At 46.7% G+C, this 17,370-nt stretch overlaps 1 protein-coding gene across 1 annotated transcript in view; it reads left to right on the forward strand.

Annotated features, from left to right (window-relative positions):
* Nucleotides 1-17,370, forward strand: part of BCR (BCR activator of RhoGEF and GTPase) — a 138,310-nt gene that overhangs the window by 78,462 nt on the left and 42,478 nt on the right. The window contains exons 3-7 of the mRNA XM_079149699.1: nt 3,761-3,865; nt 4,263-4,448; nt 10,353-10,460; nt 14,200-14,260; nt 16,718-16,770. Of these exons, the coding sequence (XP_079005825.1) occupies nt 3,761-3,865; nt 4,263-4,448; nt 10,353-10,460; nt 14,200-14,260; nt 16,718-16,770 (513 nt within the window). The remainder of the gene's footprint in view (nt 1-3,760; nt 3,866-4,262; nt 4,449-10,352; nt 10,461-14,199; nt 14,261-16,717; nt 16,771-17,370) is intronic.

Genomic DNA, 17,370 nt, shown 5'->3' on the forward strand with positions numbered 1-17,370 from the left:
GGTACCTAACTGGCTGACAGATGTGGTTTTGTCCACCTCCATCCCTCTGTCAGTTTTTCCTCCCTTGTTATTATGAGCCCAAATCATTTTCATTGGTTCTTTGCTGACTTTTTCCAGCCTCCTCTGGTTAGCAGTGAAGGGCCTTCCTTCCATCTTGCTGCTTTATTCCAGTTGCTCTTTACCTCCAGCTTTTTTCCCAGCACAGCCTCCCTGCCTGCCTGACCCTCACTGCATTCACGCACCCTCTTGTGGAGCTGGCATGTGCACAGCCTGGGATTATAAATAGCCCTGATGCCAGCCCTGCCCTTCACTTTCTTTCCCTCCCCACCCTATTCTCTGTAAGGAGTTAGTGGTTTCTGAGCTGTCCCTGTCTGATACTACCAGCACCATTCCAGGCCCCCATAGAAGATTCTCAGTCTAAGCAGAAGTGCCCTCATCCCGTGTCCTCTCTCCACCCCAGCACCTTCCTGGGGCCAGATGTTCCCTTGAGTGGTCCCACCCTTTGGAACAGAGAGAACTGGACTCAGTGCCATTCTGCCGGTGCTGTTTTTCCTCCTGGCTTTCCAAACCACATGAGTGGAATGAGGCATAGTGTTCCCACTTGGGCTCCCACCCAGAAAGGCAGTGGCATCTTGGTCTGGGTGGGGCCACTACAAGCTCTGCTTTCCTACTAACTTCCCTGAGCCTTGCTCACAGTAGCAAGATTATTCTCAGAATATGAGCAGGGCTAGGTGGGTAGGTGGGTAAGTGAGTGGGTGCCACGCCAGAGAGGCCTGCCTTTCCTTTCACCTTTTCCCTTGTGTAAGATGGAAGCAATGTCCAGACATGATAGGAGGCATGTGAGGGTTATCTGTATACCATGGACAGTGGGCTTCCCAAATGTCAGTAGCGTTTCGGCACCACCATCACCCCCCAACATACACACAGTGACCCAGCTGACAGTTCTAGATTCCCAGGACCCACTTGTTTCCAGACAAGCTTACTGAGACCTTCAGGGCTTTGTGAAGATGTGGCTAAAACTAAGACTTAGTCAGGTCTTCAAGATCCACTCATTGATATGATTATGAAATGAATCTTAATTGAGTACTGTGTGTACTGGGCCCTGTGCTAGACATAGGAAGTTTCAAGATTGGACATAGCCATGCCCTGGAGGCTCCCACCCATGGAGCTCCTGCCCAGTGTGCTCTTGGGCACACTGTGTAGGTGGGACCTCAGTGTCCCTTCCCTGGAACAGTAGCTGCTTTCTACACATGCCATGTGCCAATGCGTGCATACACGTGCACATATATGCATACACACATATGTGGGCAGATGGCATGCATGCTCACACCTCATGCATACATTCACACAGGCACATGCACAAGAGTCCCAGTGCAAATCAAAGTCCCAGGAATCCTTTTCATATGGTCCCAATGAGCAGTGAAGAAATGGTACAGGTCCCAGGGACCCAGGTGGGGCACAGGGATTGGAATATCCTTGCCCAGTTTATACCCAGGCAGCTGAGACTCAAAGCTAGGAGGTCATTTGCCTGAGGCAATCCTGGCTTTATAGCTTTGTCCCCCAACTCCTGGCCATGGGCTCTTTCTTCTGAGCCTGCCATCGTGCCATGAAGTGCCTCCCTCTCCCAGGGCCAGGGAATAAGGGAAAGGAACAACAGGGTTGGGGCACTCTGTAGACATCTCAAGGCCTGAGCTGGCTTTAGAAGGCTGAATCCTTCTTTCCTCGAATCCAGTGCTTCTCACTTGAGGGTATCAGCCTCCAGGCAATGTGTGGCAACCTTTAGAGACGTTTGTGACTATAGAGGTTCCTACATGGCACAGGACCACCCCCAAGAGAGAATCCTCCATTCTTAGCCATTGGCATCAAGGGCAAGGAGCCTGCCCTAAATCAGTGATTTTTTTTTTTTTTTTTTAACCCCACAAGTATTAGGAATGTAAGCGATGGAAAGGACCACTGTTTTGGTTCTATGCCTAAGGGCTGGTATGGTGGGGTTGTCTCAGGTTTGCCCTTGGGCTGGAAAGCAGCAGGGGAGTGGGCAGGTATCAACTTCAGTGGCTTCAGGGTCCTTCCCCATGCTGGCATCTTCCTCTGACTACAGATCAGGGCAATTGGCTTAGGGCTGGACAAGAGCACAACCTCAGCCTGGTGCCATGGCCACAAGCCAACCTCTGACACCACCATGGCCAGGGAGCAAAGGTGGGAATGTCTAGGAAGTCAAGTAGCAGTTTTTATTGTCTTTGGCTCAACCCTCTCTGTTGGTCTGCTAGGGCAAAGCATCACAGGCTGGGGTGGCTTAAACAATAGAAATTTACTTTCTCATGTACTGGAAGCTGCAAGTCTGAGATCACGATGTGTAGGTTTGTTTCTTCTGAGGCCTCTCTCCTTAACTTGTGATGGATTAATGGGGCTTCTCCCTGGCTCTTCATATGTCTTCTCTGTGCATATGTCTGTGTCCTAGTCTGTTCTAATGAAAATGTCAGTCATACTGGCTTAGGTCCTACTCTATTGACTTCATTTTAACTTCATCCCCTCTATTTTTTTGTACTAGAGATTGAATCCAAGGATGCTTTACCACTGAGCTATATTCCCAGCCCTTTTTATTTTTTACTTTGAGACATGGTCTCATGCAATTGCTTAAGGCCTCGCTGAGTTGCTGAGGCTGGTCTTGAACTTCTGATCTTCCTGCCCCAGCCTCCTGAGTCACTGGAATTACAGGCATGCACCACAGCTCCTGGCTTAACTTCATTTCCTCTTTTTTTTTTTCCGTGCTGGGGATTGAACCCAGGGCCTTGTGCTTGCAAGGCAAGCACTCTACCAACTGAGCTATCTCCCCAGCCCTTATTTCCTCTTTAAATACAGTCACATTCTGTGGTATTGGGACTTAGCAATTCAACATGGGGGAGGCAATAATTCAGCCCTTATCACCATCATAACTAGGATTGGCAATTTGTTTCTTCGGGATATGGCCCTCTGCATTGATATCCAGTGATGTGTCAGCTCTGTCTCTGGGGGGCAGAAGCAGCAGAGCTTCATTGGACTTTTAGCAGAGACAGTGACAAGAAGGGAGACTGACTTTACTATAGTCTGCCTGCAAGGTGGTCCCTATAGGCAAAGTCAGAGTCTAGAAAACAGGGTCAGGGAGCGGGCAGATGGGGCTCCCCCTGAGCAGGTGGCACAGCTCCCAGGTCCAGTCCCTTTGACCAGGAGGGGAGAGTGTGAGAATGCCAAGGTTGGGCCTAGTGGGTCCAAGGGTCAGGTGACAGTGGCAGTCAGAGAATCCAGTTGAGACAGATATCTGATGAGGAATGGGTAGTGGTGGGCTTGTATGAAAGTTGCCCATGTAGTGGACTTTGATTGCCCTCTCTGCTTGGTCTCTTCTGGGGCTTATGTACTATAGGCTACTTATGTACTATATCCACCTTGGGTCACAGCCTTCTTTTCCTTTCTTGACTGGGTTAAGATAACTACTCCTCGGTCTCAGATGCAAAGCACAAAGGGAAGGAGGCCTTACAGTCTACTCAGCGCCAAATTTCCCATAACGTGTTAAGAATGGTAGCCCTCAACTTTGCTTAATGACCCTTCTGATTTTTCAGTGAGTAAATGACTGAATATGTGTCAAGGCTCCTGTGCTTCCCTTTTCCTTCTACATGGAGCCTTCTCCAGGGACTCATCCAGAGGTTGACCAGCTGTCCTTATCCCTGAGAGCTGCTGCAAGCAACCCCACTTCACCCTGGGGCTAATATCTGTTCATCTCCTACAGAGTGAACTGGACTTGGAAAAGGGTCTGGAGATGAGAAAATGGGTCCTGTCTGGAATCCTGGCTAGTGAGGAGACTTACCTGAGCCACCTGGAGGCACTACTGCTGGTGAGTTTGGGAGAGGGAGGGGCTGACCAGTGACGGTAGGGACTCAGGGAGACCTATTTGCACAGGTCAACTGTGAGACCCTGGGAGCACACTTATGGGAGGGTCAGAACATTCTATATAGAATACTGACCTCCTCCAAGGAAAGATTTGGTTGCCAAGTTTTTATTTTTTCTGGGATTTAAAATTAAAAGCGTGGACTGGGAATGTAACTAAGTGGTAGAATGCTTACCTAACATGCCCAGGGTCCTGGGTTTGATCCCTGCTGTGAGAGAGAGAGAGAGAGAGAGAGAGAGAAGACTTATAATTAAATTGAAGCATGTATCACATAACCACAATGTTTTGTGGTTGTACCATGGACCTAACTAATGTCATGCCCTCTCACTGTGCCCTCTTCCAGCCCATGAAGCCTTTGAAAGCCGCTGCCACCACCTCTCAACCTGTGCTGACCAGCCAGCAGATTGAGACCATCTTCTTCAAAGTGCCTGAGCTTTATGAGATCCACAAGGAGTTCTATGATGGGCTCTTCCCCCGAGTGCAGCAGTGGAGCCACCAGCAGCGTGTGGGCGACCTCTTCCAGAAACTGGTGAGTGACTTAGAGCATGCTGGGTGCTTGTGGCTATGGGGATGGCCAAGTGGGACCAGGCCTGTCCAGTGACCCATGGGCATGTTCTGCAAGGAGATACCAAGGGAGATACTAGGTGTGAGTCTGAAATGCATCTCAATGCCCTGGATGCCAAAGTTCAGGTTTTAGGTAGGGAGAGGCCAAGATAAGCTTGTATGGAGGCCAGTGAGTGGGGCATCCTTCCATTTTTAAAAAAATTTTAACCTGCTCAGTTTTGCTTCAAGTTTCAGTCTCCAGAGTGATCCACTTGCCTCTGTGACGTCCAGTCCCATCCTAGGACGGAAATGGTTTTATTGCCCAGGAAAACAGGGTTTGTACACTGGGCAGAGGATGAATGGAGACTGGGCATTGCCTGGAAAGGCAACAGTGGGAACAGCAGGTGGGAAGAGGGGGACTTTTTTATACAATCAGCCCTCTGTATCTGTGTGTTCTGCATCCACAGATTCAACAAACTGAGGATTAAAAATATTCAGGGAAAAAAAATTACATCTGTACTAAACATGTGCAGACTTTCCCTCTTGTCATTATTCCCTAAACTTACTTAGTGTAACAACTATTTACACAGTATTTCCATTGGATTAGATGATTTAAAGTATTCAATTTGGGGGGCTAAAGGTGTAGCTCAGTGGTAACCTGCTTGCCTAGTATGCAGGAGACCCTGGGTTTGATTCCCAGCACTGCAAGGTAGAAGAAAATAAAAAATAAAGTTGGTGACATGCACCTGTAGTCCCAGTTATTTGGGAGGTAGAAGCCTTGAGCCTAGGAGTTTGAGACCAGCCTGGGCAACCATAGTGAAACCCACATCTGTGTGTGTGTGTGTGTGTGTGTGTGTTTGTGTGTGTTTAAGGAGAGGGACTGGAGGTGTAACTCAGTGACAGAGTGCATGTTTAACATGTGCAAAGCTCTAGGTTCAATCCTTAGCATCAAAATTAAATAAGAGGGGCTGGAATTGTGGCTCATTGGTATAGCGCTTGCCTGGCATGTATGAGGCCCTGGGTTTGATACTCAGCACCACATATAAATAAATAAAATTAACAAAAGATCCATTTACAACTAAAAAATATATATTTTAAAAAATTAAATAAGAGGTACAGGAGGATATGAATACATTACATGCATTTATGCTACTTTATATAGTAGGATATCCAGGGATTTGGGTATCCTTGGGGAGTCCTGGAACCAGTTTGCTGTGATTACCCAGGGATAACTGTATTTTATTTCATCTTTGCAATTATGTTAATTAAAATCCCTTAAATTATTTGGGGAATAAAAAGAGAAGATGGCTTGGGGAAGGGAGTCTTGGACAATAAAAATCAAGGTAGTGGAAAAATTGCCCTTGGGTACTGAAGGAGGCAGAGAAAAATAATCAACCCAGGACATCTGTGTAGTGCTAAGCTCCTGCAGGCAGCTGTTCTCGGAGCTTGGAGGCATGTTTAATCTGCAGGTTCCTTTTGCAGTGATATCCTTGTACCTCACAGGAATCAGGACACATCCTAGTGGACAGGCTGGAGAAATGCAAGAGGGAGTTGGTTTATAATGGGATCCCTGGCAAAGGAGTGTGGACCATGGTGCAGCCTCATGCCGTGAGGCCACCCATTCCTGATATTGGCCAGGCCTCATCCAGGATAGTTACTGGGTTCAGGCGCACACCTAACCAAGACACAAATAAATAGACCTTATTTAAAAGGAAGAAACTGTGAAGGGGCCCTGGGATGAAGGAGCCAACTTTCTGACAAGGGCTGCAGGATTGCTATTTATCTTCCAGTGTGTGAGATTCCATAATGTGTGAAATGACCTCTTTCTGGGTCTGTATTGGGGGGCCAGGAGGAGGTTATAGGAGGGAGTTCTGCATGTAATAACTGCTCAGCAAAGAGGCTACCCCCCAGCACAGGAAGCCCCCATCTGAGAGCCTACTAGAAGGTGGATGCTAGTCAGAGTCTGTGGCCTAATCTGTCTCTACAGACACCTTACACTGATTCTGGGATGCCTGGGCCTCCTATTCACACACTTGTTCCCTGGAACGTTCTGGAAGGACACAAGTCCTTCAGGGGCAGAGGTGGCCAAAGGCTGGACTTCTCTATTGTGTGAAGAGCATAGAACCCTGAAAAACAGAACTGAAAAGCTGGGCCCCTGTCCCCAGCCTTCCTGGGCTGTTCAAACACCTAGCTAGTGCAGACTCTGGTCTCAACTTGGCTTACATATGGTCTGGAGTGTTCTGCTCCAAGGTGTTACTTTCCTGTTAGGAGGCCTCTCCTGTACCACCTTGGGCTGCAGACACCTGGCCTGTGGGCTGGAGCTAAGGCCTTAGGGACAGATCAGTTACTTTTTAGTTCAAATTCTTGTCTCTTGAGGCTCCTTTCCCCATAGCCAGAGTTCAAGAGGCTGTGTTTTGATGTAGGTACCCTTCATCTTTTTATTTTTTTAATTTTTATAGTTGAAGGTAGACAGAATGCATTTATTTTATTTATTTATATGTGGTGCTAAGGATTGAACACAGTGCCTTCACATGCTAGGCAAGTGCTCTGTCACTGAGCTACAGCCCCAGCCCAGTACCCTTCATGTTTGAAATCCCTCCCCACCATTTCTCTCAGCATGACACGTCAGCAGTTTTAAACCTCGGGGATTGGACTCAGAAGCCCTCCAGAAAAATAGAATTGTGTTGTTGGAAAAAATCCACAACCAGTGTTTTCCTCAGAATAACATTCCAAAATCACTCAGAAACTTTTTTTTTTTTAATGTAATAATCTAGTGAGCCCTGGAACTTAAGTTTGGAAAGCTTCCTCTGGTATCCCTGGTGTCCTTGAGCCACTTTCCTTCTTTAGATGTTACAGCAGGAAAATTGGGAGAGGGGCCAAGGCTGTAGTGGGACATCATCCCTTAGTCACCGTGTTCTGAATATTCATGCCTTTGACCTGGGTTGAGTGGTGACTCTGTAACAACAGGCAGACTCAGCCCTGCTCTCAGCCCTTTCAGACCTCAGCAAGGTTGATGCAGCATCACTCGTTTAGGCATCCCAGCTGGGAGAGTCCTGGGACCCGAGTCGTTTGCTGTGCCCTGCTTCAGCTTTGGTGTCTCTTCCTGAGCCCTGGGACTCATGAGCTACATCTGATAGCACAGAAAGCCTGACCCAAACCTGGCCTTTACTTCCCCATGTCTACTGTGCAGGACTGAAAATTTATCAGCTTCATTTCATTTTGTTTTTCTAATCATTTCAGACTTACAGAAGAGTTGCAAGAATAGCACAAAGAACTCTAGTGTAACCTTCACCCACATGCACTGATCGTAACATTTCACGACTTTAGCCTTGTGTCTTTTATGCATGCTGCATGCACACACACTTTTTTTTTTTTTATAGTTTGAGAATAAGTTGCAGGCTTCTGCTGCCCTTTTACCCCTAAATACTTCATTGTGTTTTTGCTCAGAACAAGGACATTCTCTTCCATAACCCACAGTACAATTTGTCACATTCAGGAGATTTTACATTGTTGTGACATTATTCAGTACGCTGTCCCTATGCAGATTTCCCCCAAGTTGACAGTCAAGTTCTGTGTAGCTGTTTTTGCTCTTATTCAAGATCCAATGCAGGGTCACATGATATACTTGATTATCATGTATACTTCCTTGGATTTGGCTCATCTTCCATGACTTTTGCCCTTTTATTTTTTTATGGTACAGAAATTGAGCTCTGGGATACTTTACCACTGAGCTCCATCCCCAGACCTTTTTATTTTTATGACAGGGTTTTGATAAGCTGAGGCTGTCCTCTAATTTAACATCCTCCTGCCTTAGTCCTCCATATCACTGGAATTACAGGTATGCACCACTGCCACCAGGCCCTTTACTTTTAATTTTGAGACAGGGTCTTTTTAAATTGCCCAAGTTGACCTCAAACTTACAATCATCCTAACTCAGCATCCCTAGTAGCTGAGATTATAAGCATATACCACTGCACCTGGCTTAGCTTTTTATTTTTTATTGTTTTAGTTATCAGTGGACCTTGGCTTTTATTTATTTATCTTTATGTGGTGCTGAGGATTGAACCCAGTGCCTCACACACCTAGGCAAGCACACTGCCACTGAACCACACCCCAGTCCTCAGTTTGCCTTTTGACATTTATTGAAGGGTACAGACCAGTTTTTCAGATGTTTCCTCAGGAATAGATTCAGGCTCTGAGTTTTTGGTAAAGAACAATATCACAGCAATCGGGCTCTGGCCTTCTCAGATGCACCCTATCTGGAGGCATTGTGCCATTATCAGTGCAGTTTGGTTTTTTGATTGGCTAAACATGTAGAAATAAATTGCTTGAGACTTTTCACACCTAGAAGAGGTGAACTCCTTGGGTGGAAGGGAAGGGAAGAAGATTTGAAAGGTTTCTCCTTCTGAGATACTTTAAACTCCACTCTGCAATCTTTTCTTCCAAGAGGGCATTCTGATCCTGCCCACATTCTCTGAAGCAGTGCCACTGTTCTCCATTCCTGCCCCACCTTGACCATCTGCTGTTGCATGGGTGTGCTCACTTATTTATCATATACTGTCCTGTTAGAACACCAACTACAGAGGGTATCCCTGTGTTTGATTATTCATAACTGTGGGGACAGGGGCTCAAGCTGGTCTTTAGTTTCAGTGGAGGTACTTAGTAGCAAAGGAGGGAGGAGGGAAAGAAGACCCTCTGGGTCTTACATTGTACTGGAGGAAGAACCTGGAATTCAAGTATGCAGCAATTTCTCCAGGGTGTTCAGCATGGCAGGAGCTGAGCAGGATATCCTCTGGCCACTCCTCTTTCCTCATTCTATGACTCTCTGTGCTAACACTATAGGGAGCAGAGCCAGAAGATCAGGCCTGTTTTACCCAGGGGCACCTGGTTTACCCAGCATCTGGGATCATCATATTTAGAAACATAAAATTTAATATAAATGCAAATGCATGTGGAAATGAAATTTAAGTTTGATATAGAACAAGTGCCAGGAACAGCAAATACTCAGGCTTCCAACTCCTGATCAACTGATGGGAGTCTCTGGCCCAGCCTGTGGGTCTCCTGAGTCTTGTCTTACCCAGGCCTGGGTTGCTTATCCCATGTGAGGACTGGTTTCCTTCTTGCTGTCTCTAAAGATGTCATGGGACCTAGAGATGACAGTGGGGGCTACACACACACATGCACCCACCTATGGAAGTCATGGCTCAGTTGAGGGAGCTCAGTGAGGAGACCTTCTCTCGTTGCATTTGGTTAGGACAGATGAAATGCCTCTAACCTTGTAGCTAGCAGGTCTCCCATCTGCTGCGGGTGCAATATGACACCTATGTACCCAGCTAGGTCTGGGATGGGCTTGAGTCTGAGCACTTGAAGCTCTTCTCCACAGGCATGTGGGTGAGTGTTCCTCATCTGTCTGAGGGAATTGGACATGAACAGAACACTGTTGCCACCAGGGTCCACCAACCTCCATGTCCTGCAGCCAGAATGAAAAGGTGCCAGCCACTCGGTCTCACCTGCTGAGAAATGCTTGTCCACGTACACTCACTCCTTCAAACTTAAGCTGCTACTCACAATACTGTTGAAGTGAGTGGGGTGGGAGGAATTAGCAGCTCTGGAAGGAAGCCATTACCTGCCCAGGGATGTGAGTCACTTTTCAACATGTCATTTTAGGAGAGGAAAGTGTGCTCAGAGTGTGGGGAGGGGAAGCAGGTGGGAAGAAATGACATGGAAGAGCTGAGGTTTCTGTAGCCTGTGCACTGTCTGCTGTACCTGGAATTTTTCCAGAACTGCAGAGGAGCCCAGTCTTCAGAAAGACCAGTGGTGGGGAGGGGAATGGCATATGTCCCAAACTTGTCCTTCACCTGTCCCATACTCTCTTCCTTCCTCCCTGCAGGCCAGCCAGCTGGGTGTGTATCGGGCCTTTGTGGACAACTATGGGGTTGCCATGGAAACAGCAGAGAAGTGCTGTCAGGCCAACGCTCAGTTTGCAGAAATCTCTGAGGTAATGATTACCATGACATTGTGCAGACAGGAGCACCACTAACTCCCACCTGTGCCCTGATGATGAGTTGTGGGCTGGTTGTGGTAGAACCTGACCTGGGAGAAAAAAATGCACCCAACTGAAGTCTGGTCATGAACCACAGTTCTGAATACAGATGTTGCTGGGTTTGCTCCATCAGCTTCATGCCCAGGATACTATTGTAACCAGATAGAAGGGGCAGCCTCGAGAGCACCCCACCTGCTCAAGGGCCAGGCCCTGATTCCAGAGGTCAGGTAATATATTTAGCTCACAGTTCTAGAGGTTGGGAAGGCCAAGATCTTGGGATTGCATCTAGTGAAGGCCTTCTTGCTGTATTATAACATGGTGGTATAGAGCAATCCTGCTAGCTTAAGTCTCTCTCCTTAAAAAGCCACTAATGCCTTCATGGGGGCTCTTTCCTTATGACATTAGTCTAATCATAATCATGTTCCAGCATCCCCCACCTTCATATAACATGAACTAATTAAATTTACAATACATGAACTTTTGGAGGGCATAATCAAACCATAGTAACCATGTTACCCGGATGCTCTCTTGCACCATCTGTCTGCAGTGAATCGTTTCTATAATTTTGACCCTGTGTCTTATCATAGGCGTCTTGACTCTGTACCTTGTTATTGGAGACTAGCTGGGAATTTCCTCCTCTGCTCTTTTTCTAGCCTACCAGCAGGCTTAAAAGCTGGGAACACTGAGGAGCTAGCACAAGGGAGTGAGGGCTTGCATTGCTGTGTCTGTAGACCCACATGGGAAGGAAAGCTCCTGGTTAGAACCTTACCACCCAATGTGTGGGGGAATTGCTGCCTCTCTCTTTGCATTTAGCTCCAGTAAGTCTGAAACTTCAAACTGTGGAATGTTGTTAGCTCCTGGGACCTCAAAAGAGTCCCTCAGATACAGAGAAAATGAATAGGCCATCCAAGAGGCTGGTAACCAAGTCAAGTCCAAAATCCAACAGCATCCCTGTATCTTCATTTTTTCATACAGGGTTTCTTCTTGCCCTTTGCCATTCTGTCTTTGCAGAGTCAGTGGCAACCTTGAGCTAGTTTCCTCTGTGGAAGCCTATTGTCTCTCTCACCTTTGCTTATTTTTGTTTTTTATTAATTTGTTTGGAGGTACTAGGAATTGAATTCAGGGCCTTGCACATGCCAGGTAAATACTCTACCACTGAGCTCTATCACTAGCCCTCACTCTTTCCTTTAGATGACTTCTCCCCAGAGCTCTGACTTGCCTCCCCACACACACCAAACAATGATTCTGGTCTCTGAGACCAGAGACTTTGTGCCTTTTTATCATTTATCATGGGCCCTGGTTCTGATTGTCTTCAACAGCAATAACTTGTGCTACCCTGTTCCTTCTAAGCCCATGGGATGCCCCAGTCCCTGCCCAGTGCTGTAACAAACAAGATATGCATAAATCAAGGCCTCCGTGCTTCCCTCCCACCAGGTCTATATCCCCTGAAGCATTCAATCCCTGCACTCTTATCAGCTGGAATATTGGTACCAAATTTTAATACATTTTTACAAATCAGCGAATGAATCAGACACAGACATTATGACCCTATGTGCATATATGATTACTTGACCATTGTAATTCTACATCATGTACAATCAAAAAAATGAGAAGTTTTATTGTCATTTGTGTATGATGTGTCAAAATGCATTCTGCTATCACGTATAACTACTATTTAGAAGAAAAAAGAAAAAGAAAAAGACCCAGCCGTGGTGTGCCTGCCTGTAATTCCAGCAGCTTGGGAGGCTGAGGCAGGAGGATCACAAGTTCAAAGCCAGCCTTAGCAACAGTGAGGCACTAAGCAACTGAGTGAGACCCTGTCTGTAAATAAACAATACAAAAAAAAAAAGGGCTGGGGATGTGGTTCAGTGGTTGAGTGCCCCTAAATTCAATCCCTGATTCACCCCCCATAAAAAAGAAGACTTAATCCTTGAAGAGCAGGCTACAGTTCAGCATCCAAGTTCACATCTACCTGTACAGGTTTTTACAGAGGAGGGAAGAAGCCATGGTGGAACATGACCAAGGGAGGTCATATGGTTCCACTGAGGTCTTGGGTGAGAATCTGAGCCAAGGCTGGGATGCAAGGAGTGGGATGGTGGCTTAGTGCCAGCTAGAATCTGGCCCTCTTTGAATCTTTGTGGTTCTTAAACCATTGAAGGAGCATCTATACTGGTTATCTGTATTTCAAAAATGGTCCAAAGAAATTGGAACTGCCTTCAGAGAGCAAAATCAAGCTCAAGAAAGAGGAATCAGCAGGCTATGTGGTGGCATAGGTACTGTGTCTTGGGAGGTCAGTACTTGGGTGAGAGATCTGAGATTCACACTCAAAATACAGGGTGGGGAGGGGTAATAGTTCTTCACCTCCTCCTGGGACCAGTCCAAGGCATGTGTTAACATCTAGTTACACTGTAGTTGCACATGGTAGGTTCTATGGGGCACCAGCTCCCAGGCAGTAAATAAGGGGAGTTACAGAAAAGAGTTTCTGGAGTCAAGTAAGTGACAAAAATGTGGTTAAACCAACTCTTAAGGCTTCTTGTAGCAGGACATCCCAGAGCTGTGCCTTACCCCTTCCAGGGGCATGTGGAGCGTGGGGTGCCTCCCAGGCTCATGTGAGCTCAGCACCTGGTTTGTGCAGTCTCTTGTTGAGCTTTCACACCCCCTCACATCCTTTGGAACTGCTGAGTCAGACATGGGGAGGAACAGTCCCTGCAAGGGATGTTAAACTCTTAGGAAAGGCATCAAAGTGCATGATGGGTTTGGGCTCTGGTGAGCTGGGAGTCACCATCTTAGAGGCCTGGGGGGATTCTTGCAGCACAAGAGGTTGGGAGAGCTATCCCAAAGCCCCTTCCCATCTCTCTGGTGGTTACACATTTGTTTAGAAGCCTAGTACTAGGATTTCTCATAGCTGCTTCCCGAAGATGATTTCAGGGGCAAGGGGATCCTTTATCCTCATTTCTCTTAGTATGTTAGATCAAATCAGTGATCCTTTTAATACAGCTGTGTTGAAACATGGCCTGTAAAGTAACAAGCTCTGCTCTCTCTGCAGGAATCTTACCACCTTATTTTAGAGCAAGTACATTTGCATATTTTAGCAAGTATATTTATACATTTCCACTCAGGAGGGTGGGTGAAGCACCTGGTATAAGTATGGTTAGTGGCAGGCCCACCCTGGATGATGCCAAAGCAGAGTGCTCTTCTGAAAGACCAGTCCCTGCATGCTGTTGAATTGCTCCAAGAAAGAAGTTTGCAGGCTTCTCTGTGTCAGATTCTCACCAAGGGGTGATTTTGTCCCCAAGGAATCCTTGGCAATGACTAGAGACATTTTTGGTTTTTATAAAAGGAGTGCAGAGATGTTAACTACACTTGCAGGTAGAGGCCAAGGATGCTGCCCAGCCTCCTAGAGTGCACAGGGCTGCTGCACAGAACAGGGAATGTCTAGCCCCAAACGTCCACAGTGCTTAGGTTGAGAAATCCTGTCCTAAGCATCTGGGGCATTCATGCTTAGCTTGCCCATGGGTCGCAATATGGGTTTTCATTCAGCTGCTCAGAATGTCCCCCTGAGTTTGCTATATGTGGGGTTCTTTGTGGGAAAAGAAGGCCAAACTTTCTGCCAGAGATTCCTGACCGTAGAGTTTTGTGCCACTTCCAGGCTGCTTTAGCCATCTCTTGTAATCACATACTTTTCTCTCTGCAGAACCTGAGAGCCAGAAGCAACAGGGATGCCAAGGACCCAGCCACCAAGAATTCTTTGGAAAGTGAGTCCTTCATGCAGAGCCTCTTTGTGTCTTCATGGGGGTGGTTGCTGCCAGCAGAGGGGATGTTGCTGGAAAAGCAGAAATGGTGCCTCACTGGGTCACTCCCTGGTGTCTTTCCTGTTTTGGACATCAGATTGTGAGAGTGAGGATGAGGAAAGAGAAACTCGTGAGTGTGGCAATGGGAAGGCACTACTAGGCATTTAAAATGTCATCATCCAGTTGTGGCATGGCTGAGGCAGAAGGATTGCAAGTCCAAGGCCAGCCTGAACAACATAGTAAGATCCCATCTCAAAAAATTTGAAAACGTCAGGCTGGGGAGATAGCTCAGTTGGTAGAGTGCTTGCCTTGCAAGCACAAGGCCCTGAGTTCAATCCCCAGCACTGAAAAAAAAAAAAAACTTTTTGAAAATGTCATCATGTCATGCCCACTGGCCCTATAAGAAGAACTTTATTTTCCCCTTTCAAATGAGATATTAGCTGGGCATAGAGATGTAAAATTAGATATTAGTGCACGTCTGTAATCTCAGCAACTCGGTAAGCTGAGGCAGGAGGATCACAGGTTGAAAGCCAGCTTCAGTAACTTAGCGAGACTCTGAGCAACTTAGTGAGACCCTGTATCAAAATAAAATATAAAAAGGAATGGGGATGTGGCTCAGTGATAAAGCATCCCTGGGTTCAATCCCCAGTGCACACACAAAAAATCAAATGATATTAGTTTATTTCCTGTTGCTATAACTGACTACTGCGGATTTGAGTAATTTATAAAGAATAAAGGTATATTAAAAGGTTCACAGTTCTGAAAGCTGAGAAGTTCAAGATCAGGCAGCCAAATCCATTGAGGCCTTCTTGCTGGTGGGGACTCTGTAGAGTCCCAAGACAGCATGGGATATCCCATGGAGAAATAGAATAAACATGCCAGAGAGCACTCACTTTGATACCAGAAGCATCCCTCAACAACCCATTAATTCTTGAATGGATGAACTCATTCGCAAGGGCAGAACCCTCCTGACCCAATCATATCCCAAAGATCCCACCTCTCAAATACCATTAACATGTATAATTTGGGGGATGAAGTTTCCAACACAAAAATTTGGGACACACATTTAAAATATGATAGATTTTAATATGACAAAATGGGTGTAGAACATAAAATAGCCCAAGTGGAACATAGTTTCTAGGTAGCTGGGCAGGATTTGAATCCAGAGTGATTGGGTTCCCAGGGCTGTGTGTTTAACCTCTGCACTCTGAATAAAAAGTGGAATCAAATCAAAGAATGAATTGGACATTATGACCCTATGTGCATATATGATTACATGACTGGTGTAATTCTACATCATGTACAATCAGAAGAATAAGTTATACTCCATTTATGTATGATGTGTCAAAGTACATCCTACTATAATGTATAACTGTGTAGAACAACAGCAAAAAGAGCCAGGCATATTGACACATGCCTATAATCCCAGCAGCTCAGGAGACTGAGGCAGGAGGATCTCAAGCTGGCCTCAGCAATGGCAAGACGCTAAGCAACTCAGTAAGACCTGTCTCTAATGAAATACAAAAAAGAGCTGGGGATGTGGTTCAGTGGTTGAGTGCCCCTGAGTTCAATCCCCGGTACCACTCCCCCACCCCCCCCAAAAAAGTGGACTCAGGCATGGAAAGTCACTTCTTGCCTTTGATTGTTAGGATAGTGTGAATAGTTTGCTCACTCACAGGGAACAGTGGTTGTAGCATCAATCTCCAGAGCTTGCTTACCCTTCAACCCTGCTGTGAGCTACAGTTTTCCTATCTATAAAGTGGATATAGCAATGTGTGCCCAACACTGATCATGGGAGTCATGTGAGGAAATGTACCTGACGTGTCAGAAAACACCTAAGCATCTGTGCTTATGGTGGGCTGTACTCACTGTTATCTGAGAAAAGCTCAGGTGGCCAAGGCTGGCTGGGGCTCCTATGCCGCTGGAGGCTGGATGTCCTCAGCAGGTTCCCATCTCAGAGCACCTGTCAGACTGTGTCTGACAGCTGTGTCAGCATCAAGTTGGCTCCTGCCTTTCTCAGAACCTGACCTGCAAAGCATCTAGGCTTGACATTGAGATCTGCATGCTGGTCCACTTCCAGGGTACCCTCTAGGATGGATAACAAATCTCCATCCAGGATTGGGGCCCTCACCAACCCCAGGTGACAGGAGTATCAACATTGAGCCTTTTTGGCTGTTGTCACTAGGTTAGCTGAGGGCTCAGACCTGACTTAGCAGCTCTGAACTCTGCATTTGATGTCCTTGACTTAAAACCTGAGTGTGGCAGACAGGTGCTCTGAATTTGCCCTCATCATTTGTGCAGGGTCAGGTGGGGCCTGTAGAAGTTGGGGCTGTACCATTTGCCCTCCCACTTGCAGCTCTTAGTGGTTAGTATCCTGCTTTCGCCAGATGCGGTCATCTCACCCTGCCTGTCTCTTCACAGCCCTGCTCTACAAGCCTGTGGACCGGGTGACAAGAAGCACGCTGGTCCTTCATGTGAGTCATATCTTAGGGCAGTGCAGCTGAGTTGGTCCAGGCATTTTTCCTGTCCTCATGCCCAGCTAGGTGTGTCTTCTTACCTTGGGCCCTTTGTTTCTGTCCTGGGACTGACACTTGCCCTTTGCCCACCCTTGTTCCCCATCCCTTTCCTCTCCCACAAACCTTTAATGAGGATGTTGAGATGAAGGGGCTCTGTTCTCCAGGGTCTCACAGGATAGGGTGCTGGGAGAACAGAAGCAGGGAGAGAGAGCATCCTGTCCCACATGGGCAGGGGCTTGAAGATAGAGAAGGCAGTGAAGTGCATGAACTGAGACTCCAAGTTAAACAGGACTGGGGACCAGAGGACCCATGCATTCTGGAGGCTGTGGGGAAGGAGCGGAGGAAGATCCCACCTCAGTGGGAGGGTCACCTAAGGGATCTTATCAATACTGAGAAACAGAACCAGAAAATAAAACAACCCAAGTACTACTGCCTGGGAGATCCTATTAATATGATTTACAAGGTTTACTTTTTAAAAAAATTTGCAGCCAATTCATAGAAGGGTGTGACATGCTCATTTCCTTTCCTGCTCCCTCCCCACAGAGGAGCCCACCAACA

This window comes from Sciurus vulgaris (assembly GCF_902686455.1).
Source record: "Sciurus vulgaris genome assembly, chromosome: 8".
NCBI lineage: Eukaryota > Metazoa > Chordata > Mammalia > Rodentia > Sciuridae > Sciurus > Sciurus vulgaris.